The 26971-nt window shown below is 48.5% G+C and overlaps 1 protein-coding gene across 19 annotated transcripts; it reads right to left on the bottom strand.

Moving 5' to 3' along the window:
- Hdac6 (histone deacetylase 6) lies at positions 1-25884 on the bottom strand. 19 transcript variants are annotated; one of them, XM_042669201.1, is made up of 31 exons: positions 25165-25882; positions 24946-25074; positions 24734-24822; positions 21887-21971; positions 21747-21787; positions 19625-19721; positions 19398-19495; positions 17588-17692; positions 17426-17494; positions 14810-14936; positions 14660-14725; positions 14498-14557; positions 14331-14420; positions 12408-12514; positions 12041-12108; positions 10944-11118; positions 10725-10853; positions 10360-10528; positions 9968-10101; positions 9230-9298; positions 8935-9127; positions 6856-7005; positions 3295-3469; positions 2560-3188; positions 2476-2517; positions 2359-2433; positions 2038-2274; positions 862-1011; positions 591-737; positions 366-494; positions 1-133 (listed from the first exon to the last, which is right to left on the bottom strand). In XM_042669201.1, the coding sequence occupies exons 1-31, from the start codon at positions 25255-25257 to the stop codon at positions 65-67; spliced, it is 3996 nt and encodes a 1331-aa protein (XP_042525135.1). In that variant the 5' UTR covers positions 25258-25882; the 3' UTR covers positions 1-64. The 19 variants fall into 19 exon arrangements, with proteins under 19 accessions (XP_042525135.1, XP_042525133.1, XP_042525132.1 ...); XM_042669199.1 differs by having other exon boundaries at positions 2359-2517; positions 25165-25287; positions 25559-25882; XM_042669198.1 differs by having other exon boundaries at positions 2359-2517; positions 25165-25287; positions 25564-25882.
- Positions 25885-26971: the final 1087 nt, after the last annotated feature.

The following is a 26971-nucleotide window of genomic DNA, read 5'->3' as shown; positions in this document are numbered from 1 at the left end:
AAGAACTCGGGCTGCTTTATTTTGGGGTCTTGGGAAAGGTAGAAGATGATGTGGATTCTGGGATTTAATTGGGGGAGGGCATGTCCTCTCCAAATTTGTTCTTGTGAGCCACAGTCTTCACATGGAGGACATCCTGAGGAGGAGGCAACAAGAAGGCAGGTGAGAGAAGTGAGGATGACTTTACCTTGGCCTGCTCCAGCCCTCAGCCACTCTATCTCCTAGACTAACCCACACCACCCTTAAACCCTCACAGGACAACCATGAGGAGGGGGGGGTCTGTGTTTTTCCTTTACTCGATCACAGAAAGGACGTGGGCATGGGTAGGGGGTGAGTGTGCATGGGTTAAAGGGTTTGCCCCAACTCACCTGGTGGTGGACATAGGCCTCACAATGGTAACACCAGGAAGAGAGGTCTACACAGCTGAGGACTAATGGGTGTTGAGAAGCTTCGTAATGGCTGACCATGTGACCATTTATATAACGACTGCAGTAGACCTGAGATGGGGGAGTGAGTATGGGGAAGTGGGGTTGGCACCACCCTTAGATTTGTTGCTGGGTTGGCCACCACTCCATTGCCTTTCTGTTCCATACCTTATAGCAACTAAGACACACCCAGTTCTCCTCCATAGTTCCACAGGTATCACAAGGTTGGTTTACGTTCAGTCCTGCTGCAGGTATGGGGCACACTGCCCCCAAATGGGGGCACCAAGGCATTGGTGTTACAGCATAAAATAAGTCCTAGGATGGAAAAGTGAAACTAAATTGAAGACTTTATCTCTCTACTATATATCGTATGACCCTGTCTAGTGATATGAGGAAGCAAGATGAAGAAACCATAACCCCAGCTTCTCCCTGAGCTCACCTCATCATTGTCAGGAGCAACAGTGATAGTAGCAACAGCAGCAGCAGCTTCCCCAGATCCAAATGCCAGCTGAGAGTTATTAATAGGCTCACCTCCAGCTGCTTCTCCCAGTAGGCCTTCATCTTCTGGGTCTTCATCTTCCAGGGCTCTCTGGACAGAGAAGGAAAAGATGGAACTGAGAAGTCTAATTTTTTTTTTTTTTTGTCAGTCGTGAGGCCTGAACTCAGGGCCTGGGCGCTGTCCCTCAGCTCTTCAGCTCAAGGCTAGTGCTCTACCACTTGAGCCATAGCAACACTTCTGGCTTTTTCTGCTTATGTGGTGCTGAGGAATAGAACCCAGGGCTTCATACATGCAAGGCAAGCGCTCTACCACTGAGCCACCTTCCCAGCCCCATCCCCAAGCTTCTTTTGCTCAAGGCTAGCACTCTACCACTTGAGCCATAGCACCACTTCTGGCCTTTTCTGATTATGTGGTACTGAGGAGTTGAACCCAGGGCTTTGTGCATGCTGGGCAAGCATTCTGCCACTAAGCCACATTCCCAGCCCTCCAATTCTTTTTTCTTTTTGGTGGCAACTGGAGTTTAAAGTCAGGGCCCCATGCTTGCTAGGCAGGTACTCTTACCACTTGAGCCATACCCTTGGCCCTTTTTAACTTTTGTAATTTTTCAGATAGGGTCTCACCTTTTGTTTTGTTTTGGTGCTGGTTCTGGGCTTGAACTCAGGGCCTAGGCACTGTCCCTAAGCTGTTTTGCTCAAGGCTGGTGCTCTACCACTTGAGCCACATCTCTACTTCCAGCTTCTTGCTGGCTAATAGGAGATGAGCCTCACTGACTTTCCTGAGCCTGGCTTCAAATGGTAATCCTCAGTTCTCAGCCTCTTGTGCAGCTAGGATTATAGGCATGAGCCACCCATGCCTGGTTAGGGTCTTATATTTGTACCAGGGTCAGCCTAGACTGTGATCCCCCTACTTACACATCCCAGTTTACATGTGCCAGGTTGTTTACAACACCAGGTTGTTGATGTAGGATCTTGCTAACTTTTTGCCTACACTGACCTTGAACCATGATCCTCCAGATCCTTCTACCTCCAGAGTAGCTGAAATTCAGATGCATGCCACCATGCCCAGCAAGAACAATTCTTAACTCTCCTTCCCTTGCCCCAGGTGTGGTGGCCTTACCTGAGCTTCATTGCCTGGTTCTAAAATTCTGGGATTCCCAATCTGCTGAATGGGGGATAGCTGGAATGTGGTTCCCTGCTGAAGTGAGATCTCCTTATCTCTGTCTGAGTCTAGAGGAGTTTGGATCAGCTTGGCTCCTCCCAGAGCATCCTCTGAGTTGGTCTGGTCTAGTATGACTTCCCCTGTAGCCTCTGAGGTGGCTTCTCCTACAGTCTCTTTGGAGGTGACCTCGTCCACCTTGGCTCCTCCCACGGTCTTTTTGCAGGTGACCTTGTCCACCTTGGCTCCTCCCACGGTCTCCTTGCAGGTGACCTCGTCCACCTTGGCTCCTCCCATGGTCTCCTTGCAGGTGACCTTGTCCACCTTGGCTCCTCCCATGGTCTCCTTGCAGGTGACCTGATCCACCATGTCTCCTCCCATAGTCTCCTTGGAGGTGGCCTGGTCCACCTTGGCTCCTCCCATTGTTTCCTCAGAGGTGGCCTGATCCACCATGTCTCCCCCCACAATCTCCTTGGAGGGGGCCTGGTCCACCTTGGCTCCTCCCACAATCTCAGAGGTGGCCTGGTCCACCATGTCTCCTCCCACAGTCTCCTCTGAGGTGGATTGGTCCACCATGTCTCCTCCCACAGTCTCCTTGGAAGTGGCCTCATCCACCGTGTCTCCTCCCACAGTGTCCTCAGAGGTGGCTTGGTCTACCTTGGTTCCTTCAGTCTTCTCACAGATGACCTTGTCCACCACGGCTCCTTCTCCATCAGTCTCCTCAAAGGTGATCGGGTCCATCATGGCTTCTCCCACAGTCTCATTGGAGGTCGCCTGGTTCATCTTGGTTCCTCCAACACTATTCTCGAAGATGGCCTGGACCACCATGGCTCCTCCCACAGTGTTCTCAGAGGTGTCCCAGGTTAGTTTTGATTTCCAACTATCTCTCTGAGCCTTGTTTTGAGCACATGTGGTCACTTTGGCTGTCTTCACTTTGGTGTGAACTGCAGTAGGTGCTTTTGCAGATGACGCTGAGGTAACCTTCCTCATGCTTGCTTTTACACCCTTCCCTTCTGGCATGGTTACCCCCTTAGCCAACCTAAGATGGGTTGGATGGGATGCCTTCCTGGTGATGGGTTTGGAAGTGCAGGGTGAATCCTTGTCTTCTACCTCTGGAACCATGGAGGAAAATCCTTGAGTGCTGTCCCCTTTTCTGCCTCTAATGTCTGCCCCCCTCCCAATTCTTTTCATTGTCCCCACTTTCCCATGTCTACTCACTCAGGACCCTCAGGCTGCGCCAGTATTTGCGATGGGCTTGGATGGTCTCCGTAATTGAGGCCAGGGCCCCTGGTTGTGGTGGCCGAAGCATCGATAACAGGGGTGGCGGATCTCCAAGGAGGGAATGGGTACAGGCAGCCATTGACTCTGAGATGGATGTCAGGTTGTAGCCACCCTTTGGGGAGGAAAAGATAACAGTGGGAAGGTCTTTGGGGAATTTGGGAGGATCCTACAGTCCTAAATCCCCTTCTTTCCCATGTCAGGGCCCTCAAAGCCCAGAATGGTGGGTGGTAGGAGGAACGAAACCCACATTTGTAAAATGGGCACCACTTGTTGTATGAGGTGGTTGTTGTGGGAAAGGTAAACTGGGTTGTCAAAGTGCAAAGTAGCAATAACTGTACTGATAGCCGGGCGCCTGTAATCCTAGCTACTCAGGAAGCTGAGATCTGAGGATCATGGTTCAAAGCCAGCCAGGGCAGGAAAGTTCGTGAGACTCTCATCTCCAATAAACTGCTAGAAAAACCGAAAGTGGTGCTGTGGCTCAAGCGGTAGAGCGCCTCGCCTTGAGCTGAAGAGCACAAGGATAGCATCTAAGCCCAGAGTTCAAGCCCCACAACCGACCAAAAAAACCCAAAAAACATTAGCTGGGTACCAGCAGCTCATGGCTGTAATCCTAGCTACTCAGGAGGCTGAGATCTGAGGATCGTGGTTTGAAGCCAGCTCTGAGACTCTTATCTCCAATTAGTCACAGAAAAAGCTGGAAGTAGCACTGGGGCTCAAGTGGTAGAGTGCTAGTCTTGAGCAAAAGGAGCTCAGGGTTAGTGCCCAGGGCCACAGTTCAAGTTCCAGGACCAGCAAAAGAAATCTGAGGATTATGGTTTGAAGCTAGCCTAGGCAAGAAACTCTTATCACCAATTAATCACCTAAAAACCTTGAGCTGTGGCTTAAGTGGTAGAGCACTAGCCTTGAGTAAAAGCAGCTTAGGGCCCAAGTCCCAGGACCAGTACCCCCCTACCTGCAAAAGTCATTAGTAATTAGCTAACATCAAGTGTTTGTTTTCTGCCAGATTCTATTTTAAATATTTAGTGCATACTAACATAGTTAATCCTCACAACCACAGGTGCTTAATCTGTAGAAGAATCTGCCTTCGGAGGCTGGGAAGGTGGCTCAGTGGTAGAGTGCTTGCCTTGCATGCATGAGGCCCTGGGTTCGATACCTCAGCACCACATAAGCAAAAAGAAAAAAGCCGGAAGTGGCACTGTGGCTCAAGTGGTAGAGTGCTAGACTTGAGCTGAAGAACTGAGGGACAGCACCCAGGCCCAGAGTTCAGGCCCCGCGACCGGACCCCCCCTCCCAAAAAAAAAAGAATCTGCCTTCAAGCTGGGTGCCAGTGGCTCTTGCCTGTAATCCTAGCTACTCTGGAGGCTGAGATTTGAGGATCAGGATTCAAAGCCAGCTCTGGCAGGAAAGTCCGAGAGACTCTTACCTCCAATAAACCACTCAGAAAACCAGAAGTGGCCGTGTGGCTCAAGTGGTAGAGCACTAGCCTTGAGCTAAAGAGCTGAGGGACAGTACCCTGACCCAGAGTTCAAGCCCCACGACTAACAAAAAAAAAATGCCTTTGCACCATCCAGAAAACTGTCTTAACACTATCCTTGAATCCCTGGCCTCACACCTAGATCTGTCCAGACCTGCACAAAATGTGTAGTGTGAACCTATACAGGAGTCCTAGACCTGACCTTGTACATGAACAACTGGTATTTCTCTCTATATGATTCCTCATGACTTGAACTTTTTCATCTATAGTAACCTGTTTCCCTTTTTACACATATAAAGAAACTAAGGCTCAGAATGCTTAGATAACTCATATTGAAGAATTAGTGCTAGATGTGCTATCTGACAAAATAGTCTACATTGTTTTTTGTGTTTTGTTTTTTTTTTTGTTCTTGTACTGCGGCTTGAATTCAAGGCTTTAGACTCTCACTTGGCTTTTTTTGTTAATGGCTGGTACTCTATCACTAGAGCCATGCCTCTACTTCCCATTTTCTTCTGAGTAGAGATAAGAGTATTCTTGATTTGTCTGCCTGGGCTGGCTTTGAACTACAATGCTCAGATCTCAGCCTTCTGAGTAGCTAGGATTTACAGGCATGAGCCACCAGCACCTGGCTATTAGTCTGCAATTTTAATCACCACCCTGGCCTGGCACAAGCATTCCTGGGTACACTGTAAGTCAGACTTTTTGCCAGCCAGTTAATTTCTCTGTCACTTACTTTTCTCATCTGTAAAATAGTGATAATAGGGGCTGGGAAGGTGGCTCAGTGGTAGAGCGCTTGCCTTGCATGCATGAGGCCCTGGGTTCGATTCCTCAGCACCACATAAGCAAAAAAGAAAAAAAGCCAGAAGTGGTGCTGTGGCTCAAGTGGTAGAGTGCTAGCCTTGAGCTGAAGAGCTGAGGGACAGCGCCCAGACCCAGAGTTCAGGCCCTACAACCGGACCCCCCCCCCAAAAAAAATAGTGATAATAACAGCATTGACTTTTGTTGAGGGTTAAATGAAGGTGTGGACAATGCTTAATGGTAAGGAGACATAGTATTTTACATCTCTTATCATACAGCCACTCTGCCATGGGTAGCCAGACTCATCTTGTAGATGAGGACACCTAGGCACAGGGGTGAAGGGACCTGCAAATTTACTTTGTTCAGGAATTTGGTTTGCTAGGAGCAATTCAGACAGTGGTAAAAAGCAGACTCCAGGTCAGAGCTAGGCTGCCTGGGGTACAATCCCAATCTTCCATTATTAAATATATGACACTGTTCCACTCTGTGCCTTGGTTCCTTTGATTTTTTTTTTTTGTTGTTGGTCTGGTCGTGGGGCCTGAACTCTGGGCCTGGGCGCTGTCCCTCAGCTCTTCAGCTCAAGGCTAGCGCTCTACCACTTGAGCCACAGCACCACTTTCGGCTTTTTTTCTTTTTGCTTATGTGGTGCTGAGGAATCGAACCCAGGGCCTCATGCATGCAAGGCAAGCGCTCTACCACTGAGCCACTTCCCAGCCCTTGATTTTTTTTTTTTTGTTGATCATGGGACTTGAACTGAAGACCTAGCCACTGTCCTTGAGCTCTTTTGCTCAAGCTAGCACTCTACCACTTTGAACCACAGCTCCACTTCTGGATTAGTGATTAATTGGAAATAAGAGTATGATGGACTTTCTGTCCTGAGCTGACTTCAAACCATGATCCTCAGATTTCAGCCTTTTGATTAGCTAGGATTACAGGCATGAGCCACCAGTGCCCAGCTAGTTGCTCTTGAGATCTTGAGAGATGAAAATGAGGTAAAGCAGACCTACTTTATAGGGGTACTTTATCAAGTAAATAAAGTGCTGAGAAGAGTGATTTGTGCATAGTCAGGGCCCAATTAAAGCTGTTATTGTCATTATCAATGCACACTATATGCCCATGACCCCAGATGGATTCATACTCAAAAGGGATTTAAGGAACCTTCACCGAGTGACACAGCCAACTCTTCCAACTGCCCTCCTACCATGGGAAGGGGGCCCGAGAGTTACCTCTAGGATAAGGATAGTGTGGCCATTGGCAAGGCCCATCAGCTGGTGAGTGAGATGGGCATAACATTCCGGTGACACCTGGCAGCCACCCAGTGGGTCACCCTGTGCAGCATCAAAACCAGCAGATACAAGCACCAGTTCTGGGTTAAACTGAGGCAAAGAGAAAAAAGAAACATGGGTATGAAGAGGAGGAGGAGGAGAAGGAGGAGGGCTTAAATAGACAGTAGGTGATGGGAGTGAGTGTAAGTAAAGGCATGGAGGGCAAGTCAGAGACATGGAGACTCAGGACCTAGAGCCTGGGAGAAGGCAGACTACAGACCTGAAAATAAAGAGCAGAAGACAGGGCAATGTGAGAAACAGAGATTTGGACAGACTGCCAGAGACAGAGACATGTTAGGCAGACCTAGGGGATGTGAAAACAATACAAGTGGACATGATGGGGACATGAGATAAGAGTCAGGAGACAAATATAAGTCACAGGCACAAGAGACATGGAAACTCAGGATATTAAGATGGTGACATGAGAATTGGAGAGGTAGAGACATGTTTTCTCTCACACGAGATGCACATGAATATGAAAGTGCTATGCAGATGGTCACAGACAGTTCCACATGGAACTGCACATCCACATTAGTCATGCACCACACACTTGCTTTCTCAGAGGGCAATAATCCATAGCTAAACCCTGCATAGTCACAAACATGCATGCCAGTACCACACTAACAATGCCCACAGGAGGTAGTCATCTTCACACACTTGCACATACACTACACATAAGGTCACCCTGGCCATTTGTGTATAGCCAAAGACTAAAAATAGCACATGGCCAGCCAAGGTCTGGGAGCTCACATCTGTAAATCCTAGCTACTCAAGAGGCTGAGATGTGAAGGATTACAGTTTGAAACCAGCCTAGGCAGAGAGGTTAAGAGTCCATCTCCAGGGCTGGGAAGGTGGCTCAGTGGTAGAGCGCTTGCCTTGCATGCCTGAGGCCCTGGGTTCGATTCCTCAGCACCACATAAGCAAAAAGAAAAAAGCCGGAAGTGGCGTTGTGGCTCAAGTGGTAGAGCGCTAGCCTTGAGCTGAAGAGCTGAGGGACAGCGCCCAGGCCCAGAGCTCAGGCCCCACGAACAGAACCAAAAAAAAAAAAAAAAAAGAGTCCATCTCCACTTGAGGCATGGCTCAAGTGGTAGAGCACTAGCTGAGCAATCAAACCTGGTCAAGCAAAAGGCCCTGAGTTCAAACCCTAGTAGCCAGGGGAAAAATTTAAAAACTAAACATAGGGCTGGGAATGTGGCTTAGTGGCAGAGTGCTTGCCTAGCATGCATGAACCCTTAGGTTCGATTTCTCAGTACCACATACACAGAAAAAGGCAGAAGAGGTACTGTGGCTTAAGTGGTAGAGTGCTAGTCTTGAACACAGAGAGGCTCAGGGAGAGAGCCCAAGCCCTGAGTTCAAGGCCCTGGTACTGGCAAAACAAAACAAAAAACAATAAAAGAAACTAAAAATCGAGGCATGTGCTCACATCCAGGCTCACACATGCATTCACTGAGTCAGTCATGTACACACCATCAGCCAACCCCTCCCCAAAACTCACCCCCCCCATCACACGTATTATATAGGGAATAGGAGATGACAAACAGCAGTCTGTGTGGTATCACATGCATGTACCCAACCCCCACCTCCCTTGCACACTCAGTTCCACACAGATGGCAACTCATGGCCATTCTCATACCCAGACAAGCAGTCACACAGGACACAGATCCAATCAGGTCACACAGGCTACTACCAGACATCAAGAAGGCCCTCATACCCAGAGAAACCACAGAAGCCCATCACATACAGCAGCAAGAGAGTTGCTTATTTGCAAAATGTCACACAGAGAGCAATGACATGCTGCCATGTGTGCAGACAGATATACAAGTTCGAGATCATCAAAGCCACCCCTGCCTCAAGAGTCATTACTATCTCCACCCACAGGCTGTCTCACAGGATCAGACACCTGGCAGTCAGACACATGCTGCAAAGGCAGGCATATGTTGCTACCTTTATAGATGTGTCATGTAATAACCTAAGCCTTACCTCGTATGCAATTGGAAGCACAAGTCGATGCCATGCAGCCAGGTAGTCAGCATCACCCATACGGGGCCCATTCCAGGCCACATTGACAGTGAAGCCCATGCCCTCAGCCAGACCTACGTGTTTGCTGGACCCCTCATCCCCCATGGGGAAGAAAGTGCCACGATCATAGCGGTGCAGGGACATATAAAGCACACTGTGGGCAACAGGATGGGAAGAAAAAGGAGCCATAGCTGGTTAGGGGCATGGTCAGCCCCTTCCCTCACCATACCCTTTGTCCTTAGCTTCTATCCCTTACCTGGGGTCATTCTCAAAGATGTGCTGAGTTCCATTCCCATGATGGATGTCCCAATCCACAATTAGGATCCTGGAGAGGGAATAGCATCTGAGTAAGCTGAGATATTTGTCCCTTGGAAGAGGGCTAGGGCTAGTTGCGTGGGGTCTGCAGAGGCATTCGTTGCTGGGTAGCAGAACCTTTGGTCTCTTGGGAAAGGGTTGGATGTTAGTATGAGGATAAATCCTGGCCTCTGGGCTTTTCTGGGGAATGACTAGGTAAATGGAGGGGCCTGGATGGCCAAGTCTCACATGCTGGCTCCTAGGGGGTGGTCAGGAATGCTAAGACAGAACCCCTGAACTGGGGCTTGAATTCAAGGCCTTGTGCTCTTGCTTGGCTGTTTACATTTTGGCTTTTTTTCTGGTTAGCTTGAGATATGAGTCTCATGGATTTGTCTGCCTGGACTGGCTTCAAACCTCAATCCTCAGATCTCAGCCTCCTGAGTGGCTAAGATTATAGGCATGAGCCGCTGCTGCCTGTGCAGGATCCTGGTGGCAAAATCTAGAGGTCTTGCATGGGAAGTGCTGAAAGGATTCTTTTTGGTTTTTGTCTGGGGAGAAGCTTCAGTGATCCTTGGCTTGTTTCTGGGAAAGTTCTAGGGGTTGGTACTATGGGCCAGAGGTGGGGAGGTCCAGATTGTTGCAAGGAGCAGGTTGTGGTGATGGTGGGGGTGGGGTGGGGGTGTCTCCAGGGAGCTCTTACCTTAAGGCAGTCCCCCTAATGGCTTGGGCATGGCGAGCAGCCACAGCCACAGAATTAAAAAAACAGAAGCCACAAGCAGCATCGTGCTCTGCATGGTGTCCAGGGGGGCGCACCAGAGCAATGCCGTTTAAAACCTTAGGGGAGAAATGAAGAGTAAGACCGGATCCCTGGCCATCATATTTGTGGCTCCCTCTTTCTTCTCTGTCCCTTCCACCAGTCCACCACCTGCTTGGTGGGATTAATCCCAATTCCCAGTGAGCATAGACACTCCCACTACCTCTCTCCAGCCTTGTTCAGCTCTTTCAAGGAGAGAGTGTAAGTGGTAGATGGCTCTCTTCCCATTCCCCCAGGATCTCCTCTCTCTAGCCCAATGCCATCTCATGAGGACCCACCTCTCCTGATAGTACAGCTTCCACCAGGCGGCAGACAGCACCTGTAGCTAGCTGAGCACAGGTGAATGTGCTGGGGCAGATGTAGATGGAGTCAAAGTTGGCACCCTCGCGGTGCAGTTCCCGGGTTTTCATTGTCTCTGTAGCCCGGAGACGCTCCACATACTGGGCACTGGAGGTAATATAGAGACAGTTGGGTAGATCTGTCCATTTCCCACCCCATGCTGAGTCAAGAATAGGTGAGCAGCAGTTTCACCCACAATGGAAGGGGAGCCCCAAGCTCTACCCGCCCCCCCGCCCCCCCCGCCCCCCCCCCCCCCAGAGAACCACCACAGTCTTGTGGCTACCTATTTTCAGTACAGACTGACCTGTGGCAGGTAAGGAGCTCGGCATCAGTGGCAGGCCGCACAGGCAGGTGGAGACAGCGTGCTGCAAGCCCTAGTTCCTCTAAGTGGCACATGATCCGCAAAATACGCTGGGGTGTCTCAGGGTGGTGGCTAGCAGTGGAGATAAAATCAGAGAGAAGGGTTTAGTGGCTTATGAGAAGTGTCCCTCACCAACTTCATTCCAGCCTTCTAAATGCATACTTGTCCCACAGGTTGCAGTGACTCATCATTCTTTGGTCATAGACCAATCCTGTACGATGCTGTAGCGTGGGCCATGTCAGGACTGGCAGTGAAGTGGCCCCCAAGGGTCCTTCCCCTTCCTCTTGTCTCTCGTCCCAGTTGTCTCCAGACTCATTGTCCTCCTCCGTACTATCAACTGCAAGGAGAAGTCACCTTCACCCTACTTCCCCAATTTGGATCCCCATCATACTGTGACAAATGTAACTCAAACACACAAAAAGCCTGAAATCTGGGTCTGGTGGAGAGACTACGACTCTCCTTAACCAAGATGGCCTAGGCACCAGTGATTCACGCCTGTAATCTTAGCTATTCACGAGGCTGAGATCTGAGGATCATGGTTCAAAGCCAGTCCATACAGGAAAGTCCGTGAAACTAAGTTCCAGTTAGCCACCAAACAGCCAGAAGTACAGCTTTGGATAAATGGTAGAGCACTAGCTTTTGAGTGAAAAAGCTAAGGGGCCAGCCATTGGTGGATGAGATGGTACAAAGCCAGCCACAAGCAGACAAGTGTGTAAGATGGTTATCTTCAATTAACGACCAAAAAACAGGGAGTAGCCAAGTACTGGTGGCTTATACCTGTAATCCTAGCTCCTCAGGAGGCTGAGATCTGAGGATCGTGGTTCAAAGCCAGCCCAGGCAGGAAAATCTGTGAGACTTTTATCTCAAATTAATCACCAGAAACAGGAAGTGGTGCTATAGCTCAAGTGGTAGAGTGCTCACCTTGAACTGAAGAGCTCAGGGAAAGTGCCTAGGCCCAGAGTTAAAGCCTCGAGATGGACAAAAATACAAAAACAAAAACCAAAAAAAATGGAAAGTAGTGCTGTGGCTCAAGTGGTAGAGTGCCAGTCTTGAGCGAAAAAGCTAAAGGATAGCTCCTAGGACCTGAGCCCTACTACTGGCACACACACATACAAAAGCTAAAGAACACCCAGGCTCTGAGTTCAAGCCCCAGTACTGGCACACAAAACAGGAGGTCTCAGAGAGTGCTGTCCCTCCCTACAGGGTATATTACATGCACGATCTTATCAAGTCCACTCTCCCTCCCCCCCACCTCCTACCTGTATTCACAAGGACTTCCCAGAATGGTTCTAGGGCTTCCAGAGTACAGGAGACCGAAGCCTGAGCACTGGGGGCAGAAGAGGGAGAAACTGGATGAAATGGCCCCCAGGTGGGCAAGAAAGGTCTCCCGCTTTTTTTTCTTGTCTTGGGGCTTAAATTCAGGGCCTGGGCACTATCCCTGAACTTCCTTTTGCTCAAGGCTAGCACTCTACCACTTTGAGCCACAGTGCTACTTCCGGCCTTCTCTGTTTATGTGGTACTGAGGAATCGAACCCAGGGCTTCATGCATGCTAGGCAAGCACTCTACCACTAAGCCACATTCCTAGCCCAAGAGTCTCCCTTTTCCCCACCTCCACTCAGGCTCACCTTTGACATGGTGCACCAGGGGACTCTAGCATAGGGCAAGGGTCTCCCAGAAGGGTATGGAGAGATGCACTGACACCCCTAGCCAGAGACTGGAGGTTGTATCCACCCTGAAAGGGAGTAGGGATCAGACATGTCTATGTTACCACATTACCAGGGAATACTGATAATAATTACTGTATTAGGTAACACTATATATGCATATGCGCGCGCGCACACATATACACACACACACACACACACACACACACACACACACACACACACACACACACACACACACACACACACACACACACACACACACACACACACACACACACACACACACGGCTTGAACTCTGGGCCTGGGTGATGTCCTTCAGCATTTCAGCTCAAGGCTAGCTCTCTACCACTTGAGCCACAGCACCACTTTCTCGGTTTTCTGATGGTTTATTCCAGATAAGAGTCTCAAGGACTTTTCTGCCCGGCTGGCTTTGAACCTCAATCCTCAGATCTCAGCCTCCTACAGGCATGAGCCACAGCCCGGCTGCATTCTACCACTTTGAGCCACAGCTCCACTTATGGCTTTTTTGGTGCTTAATTGGAGATAAGTGTCTCACAGACTTCTCTGCCTGGGCTGGCTTTGAACAAGGATTCTCAAATTTCAGTCTCCTGAGTAGCTAGAATCACAGATGTAAACCACTCGCATCCAGCTGGTTTGTGACCTTTTTTTGTCAGTTGTGGGGCTTGAACTCACGACCTACGCATTGTCCCTGAGCCTCTTTGTGCTCAAAGCTAATGTTCTAACACTTGAGCTACAGCACTACTTCTGGTTTTTGAGTGGCTATTTGGAGATAAGAGTCTCCTGGGGACTTTTTTTGCCAGGGGTGGCTTTGAACCGCAATCCTCCTTTACAGGCCTAAGCCACCAGGGCCTGGCTGAGTTTTGTTTTTTTTTTTTTAATTTGCAGTGCTGAAGATGGAGCCAAGAAGCTGGGCGCTGGTGGTGAGCCTGTAATCCTAGCTACTCAGGAGGCTGAGATCTGAAGATCAAAGCCAGCCTGGGCAGGAAGGGCCCTGAGACTTTTTTTTTTTTGTCGGTCGTGGGGCTTGAACTCTGGGCCTGGGCGCTGTCCTTCAGCTCTTCAGCTCAAGGCGAGCGCTCTACCACTTGAGCTACAGCACCACTTCCAGTTTTCTGGTGGTTTATTGGAGATAGGAGTCTCACAGTCTTTCCTGCCCGGGCTGGCTTTGAACCGTGATCCTCAGATCTCAGCCTCCTGAGTAGCTAGGATTACAGGCGTGAGCCACCCGTGCCCGGCTGGCCCTGAGACTTTTATCTCCAAAAAACCACTTAGAAAACCAGAACTGGCACTGTCGTTCAAGTGGTAGAGTGCTTGCTTTGAGCTGAAGAGCTGAGGGACAGCGCCCAGGCCCAGAGTTCAGGCCCCACGACTGACAAAGAAAAAAAAAAAAAAAGATGGAGCCAAGAGCCTCAAAAGTATGTTGGGGAAGTGCTCTGCCACTGAAGCCATACCCAGTCCAAAAGTTCTCCTCATTTTTTTTTTTTTTTTTTGCTGGTTGTGGGGCCTGAACTCTGGGCCTGGGCACTGTCCCTCAGCTCTTCAGCTCAAGGCTAACACTCTACCATTTAAGCCACAGCGCCACTTCTGGCTTTTTCTGCTTATGTGGTGGTGCTGAGGAATCGAACCCAGGGCCTCTTGCATGCAAGGCAAGCACGCTACCACTGAGCTGCCTTCCCAGCCCTCTTCATTTTTTTTGTGTGCTGGTACTGAGGCTTTAATTAAGGAAGGGCTAAGTTGCTCTCCCAGCGATTTAGCACAAGACCAGTGTTCTACCACTTCAGCCATACTTCCGTTTCTAGAAAAGTTTTTTTCTTAAAATGTTTAAGGTGCCCAGGGTAAGATGAAGTTGAGTCACTTACCTCCAGAGACAGAATTAGCTTGCCTCCTGCCATACCCATGAGCAGATGGGTTAACTGGGCAAACCCTGCAGGGGTGGCAGCCATCTCGCCCTGAAAAAACATGAAGAGTAAGCCTGGTTAAATACACCCCCTTTTGTACACTTGCTATCCCAGAGATACTGCCTTACCTTGGGGTCCCCTTGGAGGGCATCAAATCCAGCAGCTACCAGGACCAGTTGAGGCTGAAACTATAGGGTGATGGGTAGAAAGAGTATATGAGGCTACCTACCCTCAGGGACCACCCCCCTCAATGTTGCCCCTTATCCCAACCTTCCCCAAATCCCCAGAACCTCAGAAGCAACAGGCAACAGGATGTGGAGAAAAGCAGCAATGTAGTCCGCATCCCGCATCCCCACCTGCAGACATAGGGGATAGTCAGCTAGCTGCCATAAGGTGTTGGATAGAATTGGGCCTCACTTTAAGAGTGATCAGACACTGACCTGATTCCAAGGTATATTGATGTTGTATCCTTGCCCTTGGCCACAACCTATGGCAGACCAGTTAGAGGCCTGGAGGTGGGGCCAGAACCGACCCTGCTCATAGCGGTGGATGGAGAAGTATAAAACACTGGGGACAGATAAAAGACAGAATGAAGGATTGTGCCCTAAAGGCTCTGGGTTAAATGCCGAGGATAAGAAATAATAAAGGTAATCTGGGAGCCAGGGGCTCAGGCCTATAATCTTAACTACTCAGGAGGCTGATGTCTGAGGATTTTGGTACCTTCGTCTGAGGTCAAGGTAGGAAGAGCAGGATAAAACCTATAACACGAGGCCCATAGGGCCTTGGTGAAGACAGCAAAAGCTGAAAAGAATCCCAGGACAGGAGAGTTTAGAGATTCTCCTGAAGGAAATGAGGGGACCTAGAGGCCAAGAGTGAGGAGAGGAAGCTGGTTCTGTGTATGGAATGGAGGAGCTGTCTAGGATTGTCATCAGGCCAGTCTCTTCTCCCCAGTACCTTTTAAGATATCCCTACTTCTATTTTATAGGTGAGAAAAGTCAATTGTCACAGCATTGAGAGGGACTGACATGAAAAACAGATATAAAAAGACATGATATATATATAGATTTCAACTAAAAAATGATGTACAGGTTCAGACAGAGAAGATGAGATGAACAGGTATGATGTGGAGTTGCTGGGGTGGGGCTTCATTCTAAGGAAACAAAATGAATAATCTATCATCCATCTGTCCACCCTGTCTTCTGATCAGTCCCTCCAACCTGATTCAGAAACTAAGGCTGAATTTCTCCTCTTTCGTGTGTGTGTGTGTGTGTGTGTGTGTGTGTGTGTGTGTGTGTGTGTGTGTGTGTGTGTGTGTGTGTGTGTGTGTGTGTGTGTGTGTGTGTGTGTGTACTGAGGCTTGAACTCAGGGCCCAGATGCTGTCCCTTAGGGTTTTTTTTGGTGTTTTTTGTTTGTTTGTTTGTTTTTGTGGATCGTGGGGCCTGAACTCAGGCCTGGGCGCAGTCCCTCAGATCTTCAGCTCAAGGCTAGTGCTCTATCACTTCAACCACAGTGCCACTTCCAGCTTTTTTTTTCTGCTTATGTGGTGTTGAGGAATCGAACACAGGGCATCATGCATGCAAGGCAAGCACTCTACCACTGAGCCACCTTACTAGGCCTGGTGTTTTTTTTTTTTGGGGGGGGGGTCCAGTCGTGGGGCCTGAACTCTGGGCCTGGGCGCTGTCCCTCGGCTATTCAGCTCAAGGCTAGTGCTCTACCACTTGAGCCACAACGCCACTTCCAGCTTTTTTCTTTTTGCTTATGTGGTGCTGAGGAATTGAACCCATGGCCTCATGCATGCAAGGCAAGTGCTTTACCACTGAGCCACCTTCCTAGCCCCTGGAGTTTGTTTTTTAGTGCCAGTCCTGGTGCTTAAACTTAGAGCCTGAGTGCTGTCACTTGAGCTTTTTTTTTCCCTTAAGGCTATAGCTCAAGTGTAGAATGCTAGCCTTAAGTAAAAAGGCTCACTGAAAGTACCCAGGCCATGAGTTCAAGCCCCACAACTGACCAAAAAATAGCTAAGGCAAAAAAGGGCTAGGCACCTGTAATCCTAGCTACTCAGGAGGCTGAGATCTGAGGATCACAGTTCAAAGCCAGCTTGGGCAGGAAAGTCCATGAAACTCTTCTCTCCAATAAATCACCAGAAAACGGGAAGTGGCACTGTAGCTTAAGTGGTAGAGCGCTAGCCTTGAGCTGAAGAGCTGCAGGACAGTGCCCAGGCCCAGAGCTCAAGCCCCACGGCCAAAAACAAAACAAAACAAAAAAAACACCAGAAAACCGGAAGTGGCGCTGTGGCTCAAGTGGTAGGACCCTAGCCTTGAGCTGAAGAGGGACAGTGCCCAGGCCCAGAGTTCAAGCCCTACAACCGACAAAAAAAAAGGGGGCTAGGAACATGGCTCTAGTGATAGAGCACCACCCTATCAAGTGTAAGGCCCTATCAAGTGTAAGGCCCTAAGTTCAAATTCCCCTATGAAGAAAGAGAGATCTATCAGAGACACAGTAATGAAAAAGACATAGACACACAGATAAACACACCAAAAAACAAAGAAATGAAAAAAAAAAACTGCCAGCAACAGCATATGAATAAAATGATGTCTCGAGAACAAAGGGCCATGGGAGCTCAAGACTTCTGAAGGAAAAAGTAGACTCTGTGTAGTCAGTTGGATAGACAACTAGAAAAAAACTACGATTTAGTAATTAATGTTCCTTACTGACAGCCAGGCTCTGGTGGCTCACACCTGTAATCCTTGCTACTCAGGAGGCTGAGATCTGAGGACTACAGTTCGACGCCAGCCCAGGGAGAAAAGTTACAAGACTCTTATCTCCAATTAACCACCAAAAAGCTGGAAGTTGTGGCTCAAATAATAGCACTAGCTTTGAGTAAAAAAGCTCAGGGATAACACCCTGCCTCAGCATGACATTATGAAGCAGCAGACACACAGGGGGCAGCACACATGCTGTTACCAGGTAGGCCCAATGAATTTGAATGTATTTCCTTCTAGCCCCTCTGGCTGGGTCTAGAAGGGTAGGAATTGTGGATGATTGGGACAAGGTATACCTCGGATCCTGGTCAAACATGAACTGTGTTCCTTGGCCATGATGAACGTCCCAGTCCACGATAAGGACCCTGTGGGAGGAAAGGGAGGGAAACGCTATACCAGGGGGCCATGGGGTAGCTGACCCCATGCCACCCCCATCGTATCCACTGTTAGGCACTGACCTCTTAATGTGGTGCTTCCTTTGAGCATAACGAGCAGCTACAGCTACATGGTTGAACATGCAATACCCACCCATCAGATCACGCTGAGCATGGTGTCCTGGAGGTCTGCACAGGATAGGAAAGGCCCAAGGTTTGAAAGCTTTCCTCTATAGAGAGATAGGCTCTCCCAGGCTCCCAATCCTAGACCAACAATTCCTTCAGTGTTGACACGATAAATCTTCTAGCAACTGATTAACTGGGGTCCTTAAGTCCTTACAACCCCCAATCTACTGTTCTCTCTCCAGAGAAGACATAAAATATTGACTAAAGTTATCCATGCCCTGGCTGAGCATGGTAGTGATTCCTCTAATCCCAGAACTCAGGAGGCTGAGATAGAAGGACAGAGAGTTCTAGCCTAGCCTGTGCTACAAAGTGAAATATATTTTTAAAAAAAGAGAAAAAAAAGGTTATCCATGCATACATTCTTATATCCAGTCATTTGCTTCAGGGATGTAGCCCATAGCCTATATAACATAAAGGTAAAACAACATGTTTACAAAATGTCCCACCATAACAAATGATTGGGGTGAATCAGAGCGCCCATCAGTTGGTGAGTGGTTAGCATAAAAAGTGCACTTGTACAATGACATCTACTGAGGCCTAACTTAAATACTGTTAGAGCAAGCTTTCTAAGACATGTAAGTGAAAAATACATGTTCTAGAAAGGAGCGTTTACATGCTTACTATCACCGGTGATTTTAAAAGGTTAGAAGGGAGGCTCAAGGGTGGCTTAGTGATAGAGCGCTTGCCTAGGTTGTACAAGATCCTGGGTCATCCCCAGCACTGCAAGAAAAAAACTGAGGGAGGACAAAGGTTCTATCTTCTGCATTTTGTCACTTCTAAAAAGCCAGTCACGGGCTGGGAAGGTGGCTCAGTGGTAGAGCGCTTGCCTTGCATGCCTGAGGCCCTGGGTTCGATTCCTCAGCACCACATAAGCAAAAAGAAAAAAAGCCAGAAGTGGCACTGTGGCTCAAGTGGTAGAGCACTAGCCTTGAGCTGAAGGGCTGAGGGACAGCGCCCAGGCCCAGAGTTCAGGCCCCACAACCGGACCCCCCCCAAAAAAAAGAAAGCCAGTCACGATGGGAGGAGTGGGGTGTGTCTATGACTTTACAGGCCAACTAAGCAGAAAATACTGACTAGATTTTAAGATGTCACTCTTTGTTATATGTATCTGGATTTCAAGATGTTCCATATATATACATATATATGTATACACACATCTATATACAGAGAGAGAGAGAGAGAGAGAGAGAGAGAGAATGCACATCTTAGAATCAATTAAATGTGATGGCTATTCTTTGAATAAGACTATCTGTAGGAGCCCGGTGATAGAGGCTCATGCCTGTAATCCTAGCTACTCAAGAGGCTGAGATCTGAGGAATGCAGTTTGAAGCCAGCCTGAGCAGGAATGTCCATGACACTCTTATCTCTCATTAAGTACCAAAAAAGCTGGAAATGAAAGAAGCTACCCTGAGTTCAGGCATCAGGATTGGCAAGGAAAAAAGAAAGAGACAGACAGAAAGTCAGAAAGACAGGAAGGGAGGAAGGGAGGGAGGAAGGAAGGAAGAAGGCAGGCAGGCAGGCAAAAAAAAAAAGACTGTCACATAATGACTACCTCTCAAAAGAGGAAGCAAATGTCTGGGCAACAAGGGTGGAAGACTTTATTTATTAATAGGCTCATGTCTTTTGATTCTGAAACTACATGTAGATAGTACCCACGTCAATATATTTTAGGAGAAAGGCTTTTTTTCAAATTTAAAAAGTCAAATACCTGATGATAGCCATGCCATTCCGGATCTCAGCTCCCAGGACCGCATCTACTAGTCTAAGGACAGAGCCTGAGGCCAGACAGGCACAAATAAAAGAGTTCTGGAAAAGTGGGAAGCCAAAGAAGATGTGAAAGATCTGTTTTATCTGCTCTGTTTCTTCCCCAGGGCATAGGGATGGAGGGACCCCAGGATTGCTGCCACTCCCAAACCCCATGGTTCTTATCCATACCGGATGTAGATAAACTGAATCATAGGTGTTTGCCAGTATGCGAAGTTCTCCCTCATTCATGTACTGGGTTGTCTCCATGAGGTCAATGTACTCTGGGCTGGGAACACAGATGGGTCATGAGATTCAGGGTCCTATACCCTCCCTAACTAAGCTTACCACACACCAATCAAATCAGGCTTTCCCCAGATTCAACCTGGAAAAACAGCTCTGGGTTCATGCATACTAGACAAGCACTCTACCACTAAGCCATATTCCCAGCCTCTCCCGCCCCCCCCACCCCCGCCCACTCTCTCTCTCTCGACGCCCATACCCACATCTATTCAGTTATTTGGAGATGTTTGGTTTCTGTTTTTTTTTTTTTTTTGGGTCCGGTCGTGGGGCCTGAACTCTGGGCCTGGGCACTGTCCCTCAGCTCTTCAGCTCAAGGCTAGTGCTCTACCACTTGATCTATAGCGCCACTTCCGGCTTTTTTTTTATCTAATGTGGTGCTGGGGAATCGAACCCAGGGCCTCATGCATGCAAGGCAAGTGCTCTACCAATGAGCCATCTTCCCAGCCCTGTTTTATTTGTTTTGTTTTTTTGGTTGGTCGTGGGGCTTGAACTCTGGGCTTTGGCGCTGTCCTTGCATTCTTCAGCTCAAGGTGAGCACTCTACACTTGAGCCACAGCGGCACTTCTGGTTTATTAGAGATAAGAGTCTCACGGATTTTCCTGCCTGGGCTGGCTTTGAACCTCAATCCTCAGATCTCAGCCTCCTGAGTAGCTAGGATTACACCCGCACCCGGTTTTGGTTTGTGTGTTTTTTTTAAATTGTTACTTACTTTATTGTTATTATAAAGGTAATGTACAGAGGGATTAAAATTTCCTTCTGTAGTGTCTTCCCTTCCCTTACTCTCTCCCACTTCCTTCCTCTGATCTCCATCCATGAGTTGTATAGTCCACTTTCATCAGTGTCAAGCCCTTCTCTTTACTAGACTCTTCTTTTTCCTCTCAAAGCTCAACTTAGTTGGGTGTCAGTGGCTGATACCTATAATCCTCACAAGGCTGAGATGTGAGGATCACAGTTCAAAGCCAGACCATGCAGGAAAGTTTATAGGAATTTTATCTCCAATTGATAATTAAAAAAATAAAGCTAGAAGTGCTGGGCGCCACTGGCTTGCGCCTGTAATCCTAGCTACTCAAGAGAGGCTGAGATCTGAGGATTGTGGTTCAAAGCCAGCCCAGGGAGGAAAGTGGGTGAGACTCTTATTTTCAGTTAACTACCAGAAAACCGGAAGTGGCACTGTGGAACAAGTGGTAGAGTGCTTGCCTTGAGCTGAAGAGTGCACGGCCAGCGCCCAGACCAAGTTCAAGCCCCATGACTGGGGGGAAAAAAAAAGAGCTCAGGGACTGAGCCCAGGTCCTGAGTTCAAATCCTACAACTGACAAAAAAAAGCTAGAGTGTAACTTTGGCTTAAGTGGTAGAAAGCTAGCCTTGAGCAAAAGAGCAGCCAGGCACTGGTGGCTTAGACTTGTAATCCTAACTACTCAGGAGGCTGAGATCTGAGGACCACAGTTTGAAGCCAGCCTGGGCAGGAAAGTCTGTGAGACTTTCATCTCCAATAAATTACTCAGAAAAAGCCAGAAGTAGCATTGTAGCTCAAGTGGTAGAGTGACAGCCTTGAGAAAAAGAATCTCAGGAACACTACCCAGGCCCTCAGGAACAATGCCCAGACCCTGAGTTCAAGTTTCAGGATCAGCACTAAATAACTAACAAAATAAATAAATAAATAGCTCAGCTTTATCACTCTCCACTATCAAGCTAGCTTTTCCTGAGCCATACTGCACCAAACCTCCTACTGAGTTCCCGCAGTTCCCTGGGGGTACCCTTCCATCACTGTGCACACATTCAGCACCTGTTTATACAACCAGATTATAATAAAAGCATATCATCATGGGCTAACATTCTAAGCACATGTTATATATCGAGCCCTCCTGAGGAACTTCAGTTTCCTAAAAATGGCAGTCTCAGAGAGGCTCAGCTACTTGCCCAAGTCCATGAAATTCCTGACCAAATCATTCAGCCTGTTCTTATTGGTCCAGAACAACCTCTTCCCCGCCCTACCGGGTTCCTAAGCCTTCACCTGTGAACCAACATGAGCTCTTCCTTTTCTGCGACCCGGGCCTGAGGAGACATGAGAAATAAAGAGCTTAAAGTAGGCTGCACCTAAAGTAGGTCCTGCCAGATCCCTGCTTTCCATCTAGTGTTGGCTATGGAACTCACCGGAAAGCATACACAACGATCCACAAGGCCTTCCTGGATAAGCTGTTCCTTAATGGCATGGAGTCTTTCAGGGTTTTCAGGGTAGCTGGAGAGATGGGAGACAACATTAGAAACACAGATACCATTATTTTTCTTATTTTTCAGCTGGTACTTGAACTCAGGCTTCACATTATTACATGGCTTTTTCACTCATCAAAACCCTTTGATGAGGGGCTGGGAAGGTGGCTCAATGGTAGAGTGCTTGCCTTGCATGCCTGAGGCCCTGGGTTCCATTCCTCAGCACCACATAAGCAAAAAACAGAAAAAAGCCGGAAGTGGCGCTGTGGCTCAAGTGGTAGAGCGCTAGCCTTGAGCTGAAGAGCTGAGGGACAGCGCCCAGGCCCAGAGTTCAGGCCCCACGACTGGACCAAAAAAAAAAGAAAAGAAAAAAAAAAAAACCCTTTGATGAGTTGGTGACTCACACCTGTAATCCTAGTTACTCAGGAGGCTGAGCTCTGAGGATCATGGTTCAAAGCTAGCCCAGGCAGGAAAGGCCTTGAGACTCTTTTTTTTTTTTGGTCCGGTCGTTGGGCCTGAACTCTGGGCCTGGGCGCTGTCCCTCAGCTCTTCAGCTCAAGGCTAGCGCTCTACCACTTGAGCCACAGCGCCACTTCCGGCTTTTTTCTTATGTGGTGCTGAGGAATCCAACCCAGGGCCTCGAGCATGCAAAGCAAGTGCTCTACCATTGAGCCACCTTCCCAGCCCCAGGAGCTGAGACTCTTATCTCCAATAAACTACCAATATGCTGGAAATGGAGCTAGGCTCAAGTGGTAGAACATTAGCCTTGAGTACCAATAGCTCAGGGACAGCACCCAGGCCCTGAGTTCAAGCCCTAGGACTGGCACACAAACAAACAAATCCCTTTGATAGCTACCATCCACTTCCCTTTGGAAGCTGACATCTTCCTTATATATATAACCCAGAAGGCACTAAACAATGTGCACACCAACTTTCTGACCCCTCATTCTCTTTGTTTCATCTGCACTGGTCTCCCTTGTCCTCAATTGAAACACATACACTTCAGCTAGCTCCAAAGATTTCATTCTAGCCATTTTCCTGCCTAGAATCCTTCTCCCAGATGACACTATAGCTCACTCCCTTATCTCCTTCAGACCCAAGCTCAAATGCCAGCTAGGCTTTCACCCGCTTGTATTACAAATGGAAACACCCTTCCAACGTTTTTTTTTTGCTGATACTGGGGCTTGAACCCTGGGCCTGGGTACTGTCCCTGAGCAGCTCAGTTCAAGGCTGGCCTTCTACCACTTGAGCCATAGTGCCACTTCCAGCTCTTTCTGTGATTAATTGAGATAAGAGTCTCACAGACTTTCCTGCCTCAGCTGGCTTCAAATAGTGATCCTTAGATCTCAGCTCCTGACTACCTAGGATCACAGGCCTGAACCACCGTCTGGTTTCCATCCAACTTTCCATTACCCTCTCACACACCTTAGTCCTTTCCCACAGCACTGCTATCTCTAATACACTATATCATTTACTTGTTTGCTTACTTCTGTCTTCTCCTTTCCCTGAAGGCATGGGTTTCCTTTTTGTTTTGAAAGTCTTATAAAAGATTTATTATAACAGGGTTAAAGTGTGGACAAACAGAAAAAGCAAAACATTTTGTGTTCCCTATGAAGGAAATAGGACTCCATTTATCTCAGAAGTGGAGATGGAGCTCAAGTGGTATAACAGCAGCCTTGAGAGAAAGCTACGGAGAGTTCCCTGACTCTGAGTTCAAGTCCCAGTATGAAAATAACAACAAAAACAAAAATGACTACAGGGCTGGGGATGTGGCTCAGTGGTAGAATGCTTGCCTAGCATGCATGAAGCCCTGGGTTCGACTCCTTATTACCATATACACAAAAAAGTTAGAAGTGGCGCTGTGACTCGAGTGGTAGAGTGCCCAGGTCAGGCCTTGAGTTCAAGCCCCAGGACTGGCAAAAAAAGAGAAAAAAACAGCTCCAGGTAGGGCACCAGTGGCTCATATCTGGAATCCTAGCTACTCAGGAGGCTGAGATCTGAGGATGACAGTTCGAAGACAGTTCGAAGCCAGTCCAGGCAGGGAAGTCCATGAGACTCCTATCTCCAATTAACCACCAAAAAGTTGGAAGTGGAGTTGAGGCTCAAGTGGTAGCCTTGAAGGAAAAAAAGCTCACAAACACTACCACAGGTCCTGAGTTCAAGCTCCACGACCAGCACACACACAAAAAGACTCCGTCATTATTCTCAAGGCTTAAAAAAAACCAAAACAGTACTGGGGTTTGAATTCAGTGTGCTAGGTTTGCTAGGCGGGCATACTACTACTTAAACCAAGCCTCTAGCTCTCTATTTTTGTTTACTCTCATACACTCCTCATATGTACTCCACAAATGAGATTTTTGTGCTTATGAGTTGGCCTAAGATCAGGTTAAGGGAGGTAGCTTTTAAATGAGTAAATGCATGAATATAATGATTAACAAACAATGGCAAAGGCTAGGAAAACAGCTCAGATCAGGCAAACTGACTGTGAGAGTCTGGCTCTGAGAGAAGCACTGAGTTGTAAAAGGGATCAGTCATGATTTGAAGCAAGAAGTGTTTGGCAAAGCTGGAAGAACAGCACTATAGGTAAAACAAAGTGAAGCGCATGGGGATGGTGGCAGCTGATGAAGTCACTAAGGTGATATAGAGCCAGATCCCATGGAATCTTAGAGGTCAGGATGTAGAATTGAGATTTGACCTTGAAAGAAATGGTCTACCCTTTCTGTTAGAAAGCATTCTTGCTGGAGGACTGTCTAAGTCTGTAATTTTGTAGTTTGGAGGATCCAGCCTCACCTGTCATCCCAGAGGCAATGAAAATCATTTAGCTGTTCATCAAACACCAAGCCAGTACCAATCATTACCTTCACTTCAGGGTTAAGATCCTGCAGAGGGGGGAAAAAAGATATATCCATTCAGGGGCTGAATTAGAGGAAACATTTCACACTACTCATAGAAACAGGGTTTTGTTAGTTACAGAATGCCACATCGCGCCAGGCCCCTCTCACCAGCCCTTGCAGCCCCATGACTAGGTCTTCTTCAACTGGTTGGCTAAGCTTCTTCATCTTTCCTTTCTTCTTTATCTCCGATAGATTGGGAGTACAGCGGGGCACAGCACCCTTCTTAACAGTTCTCTTCTGCCAATCAGGGAGAAGGATCAGAGTGCAAGACTTGGTTAGCTTGCTTTCCCTCCCCATCAGGGTAATAATAAACATCTCGGGCCTCACCGTGATGGCGTTCACATCGTGAGAAGGCGATTGGGGATTCTGCCTACCCTTCCGCTGCCTGGAGGCTGTGGAATCCTGGCAGGTGGAAGTCATAGCTGGGGAGATTCGGGCCCTGACGCGACTCTGGCGGGATAGTGGTTTTGAGGGGGTTAGGGGGTCCGAAGGGGCCCCAGGAACCCAATCCGCAGTGCCTCTAAATCCCGCCCCTTCAGGGCCTCTCGAGCCACTGAGGTGCCCATCCCACCTGGTCCCGCCTGTTCCACTAGACCACGCCCCCTTTACATGATTTCCCCCCCCCCCCCCCCTCCTTCTTTCACGTCTCGCCTTTTCCTGGGAGCAATTAACCTCAGATTCAATCCGGACATTTTAGGACCTGCTCTTTCCAGCAACTCACCGTCCCTTTCACTCGATCAAGCCTCACTCATTTCTTACACCCCTTCCTGTATCCTTTCACAAACCTGCCCTTTCCGGCCTATCGCCCCGTTACAAACACCCACGCTTTCACTCAGCCAGACCCATCCGCGCTCACACACTAACGACTCACTTAGCCCCACCCCTTTATCCCGCCGGATCAGTACTTTCCACTCTTTCAAATTCTGCTCCTAGCCTTTCAACAAGCCCATATTCACGGGGGCCTGCCCCCTTCCTTCCATAAGACCCCACCCCACGGCTTAAATCAGTCCTCTAAAGTCTCGCCAATTCTCTCCAGCCAGTCCCAAACCGCCGTCTTCCAGGCTCCTCCCATCTTCCCCGCCAAGCAGTCGATAGCAACCAATCCTTTCGGTTTACTCACAGCGCGCAATCCCCTTCGCCGTGTCTGATTCGTGACGCCAACCTCCCTGCGACTCAGGGAGCCCCGGGTGACACATATCTTTCTTTCCATTGGATCCAGTAGCTGTTACAGCCCGCCCCGGTCCAGCCCACAAAAGGAAGCGCGCCGAATGGCTGCGCCCCTCTCGCAGGCCACACCTGTCGCGAACTCACGGGGGGGGGGGGAAACAACGGACAATGCTCCCAACAGTGACGTGACATACTGTGATTGCGCCATCATCTGGAGACCTAGTTTCGGCCATATTTGCCCCTCCCTCTAGTCGCCACCGCTCCAGGCTTTGGTTGCCAGGAGCGGCCGGTATTCCTCTATCATTTTCTGGTAACATCAGGAACCCTCTGGGTCGCGCTATCTTTCGATGCGGTGATCTGAAAGCAAGCAAGGAAGTTAGAAAGGGACACCTTTCCTTCCGGGAGTTTTCCCGCGCGGCGCGTGATTATGACTTAGCGTGAGCGGGCTGGTCTCTTGGCTGAGAGCCAAAATAGCCATGATGCTACTTATAAATGCTAAGTTACTATTTACTAGGAAGGGCACATAAAACGCACGCAGGCAATAGTAACTATTGACATTGTTGTGACATGGAAAGGAGTGTCAAGTATTTTGTGTCAGGCATTGTAGAAAGCCACGGTTCTGAGATAGTTCCCGTTATTCAAGTTGCATTGCAGATAAGGCAACTGAGTTGCCATGAGACCGTGGGCAAGTCACTGAGAAGGTCTGTGCTCCGTTTTCTCATCTGGAAAATTATGATGCTAGTGCGCGGGGCCAGAATGAGCACGAGAGAGGAGTTTCTCATTGGTGACAGCTCTCTACCTTCCTCCACGGGGAACTTGTTTTCAAGCTGTAGTAAGAAGTGTGCACACACCAATGGGGGAACTAGAGGATTGTCTTTATGCCCTCACCCTCCCAGGACTCAATACTCGGGTGGAGTGTCTAAATATCCGCGACAAAGGAGGCCGGTTTGTCCTCCTAATCTCCCTC

Source organism: Dipodomys spectabilis, unplaced genomic scaffold (assembly GCF_019054845.1).
Source record: "Dipodomys spectabilis isolate Male_0828 unplaced genomic scaffold, ASM1905484v1 ptg000492l, whole genome shotgun sequence".
Taxonomy (NCBI): Eukaryota; Metazoa; Chordata; class Mammalia; order Rodentia; family Heteromyidae; genus Dipodomys; species Dipodomys spectabilis.
This window is presented reverse-complemented; position numbering and strand designations above follow the sequence as displayed.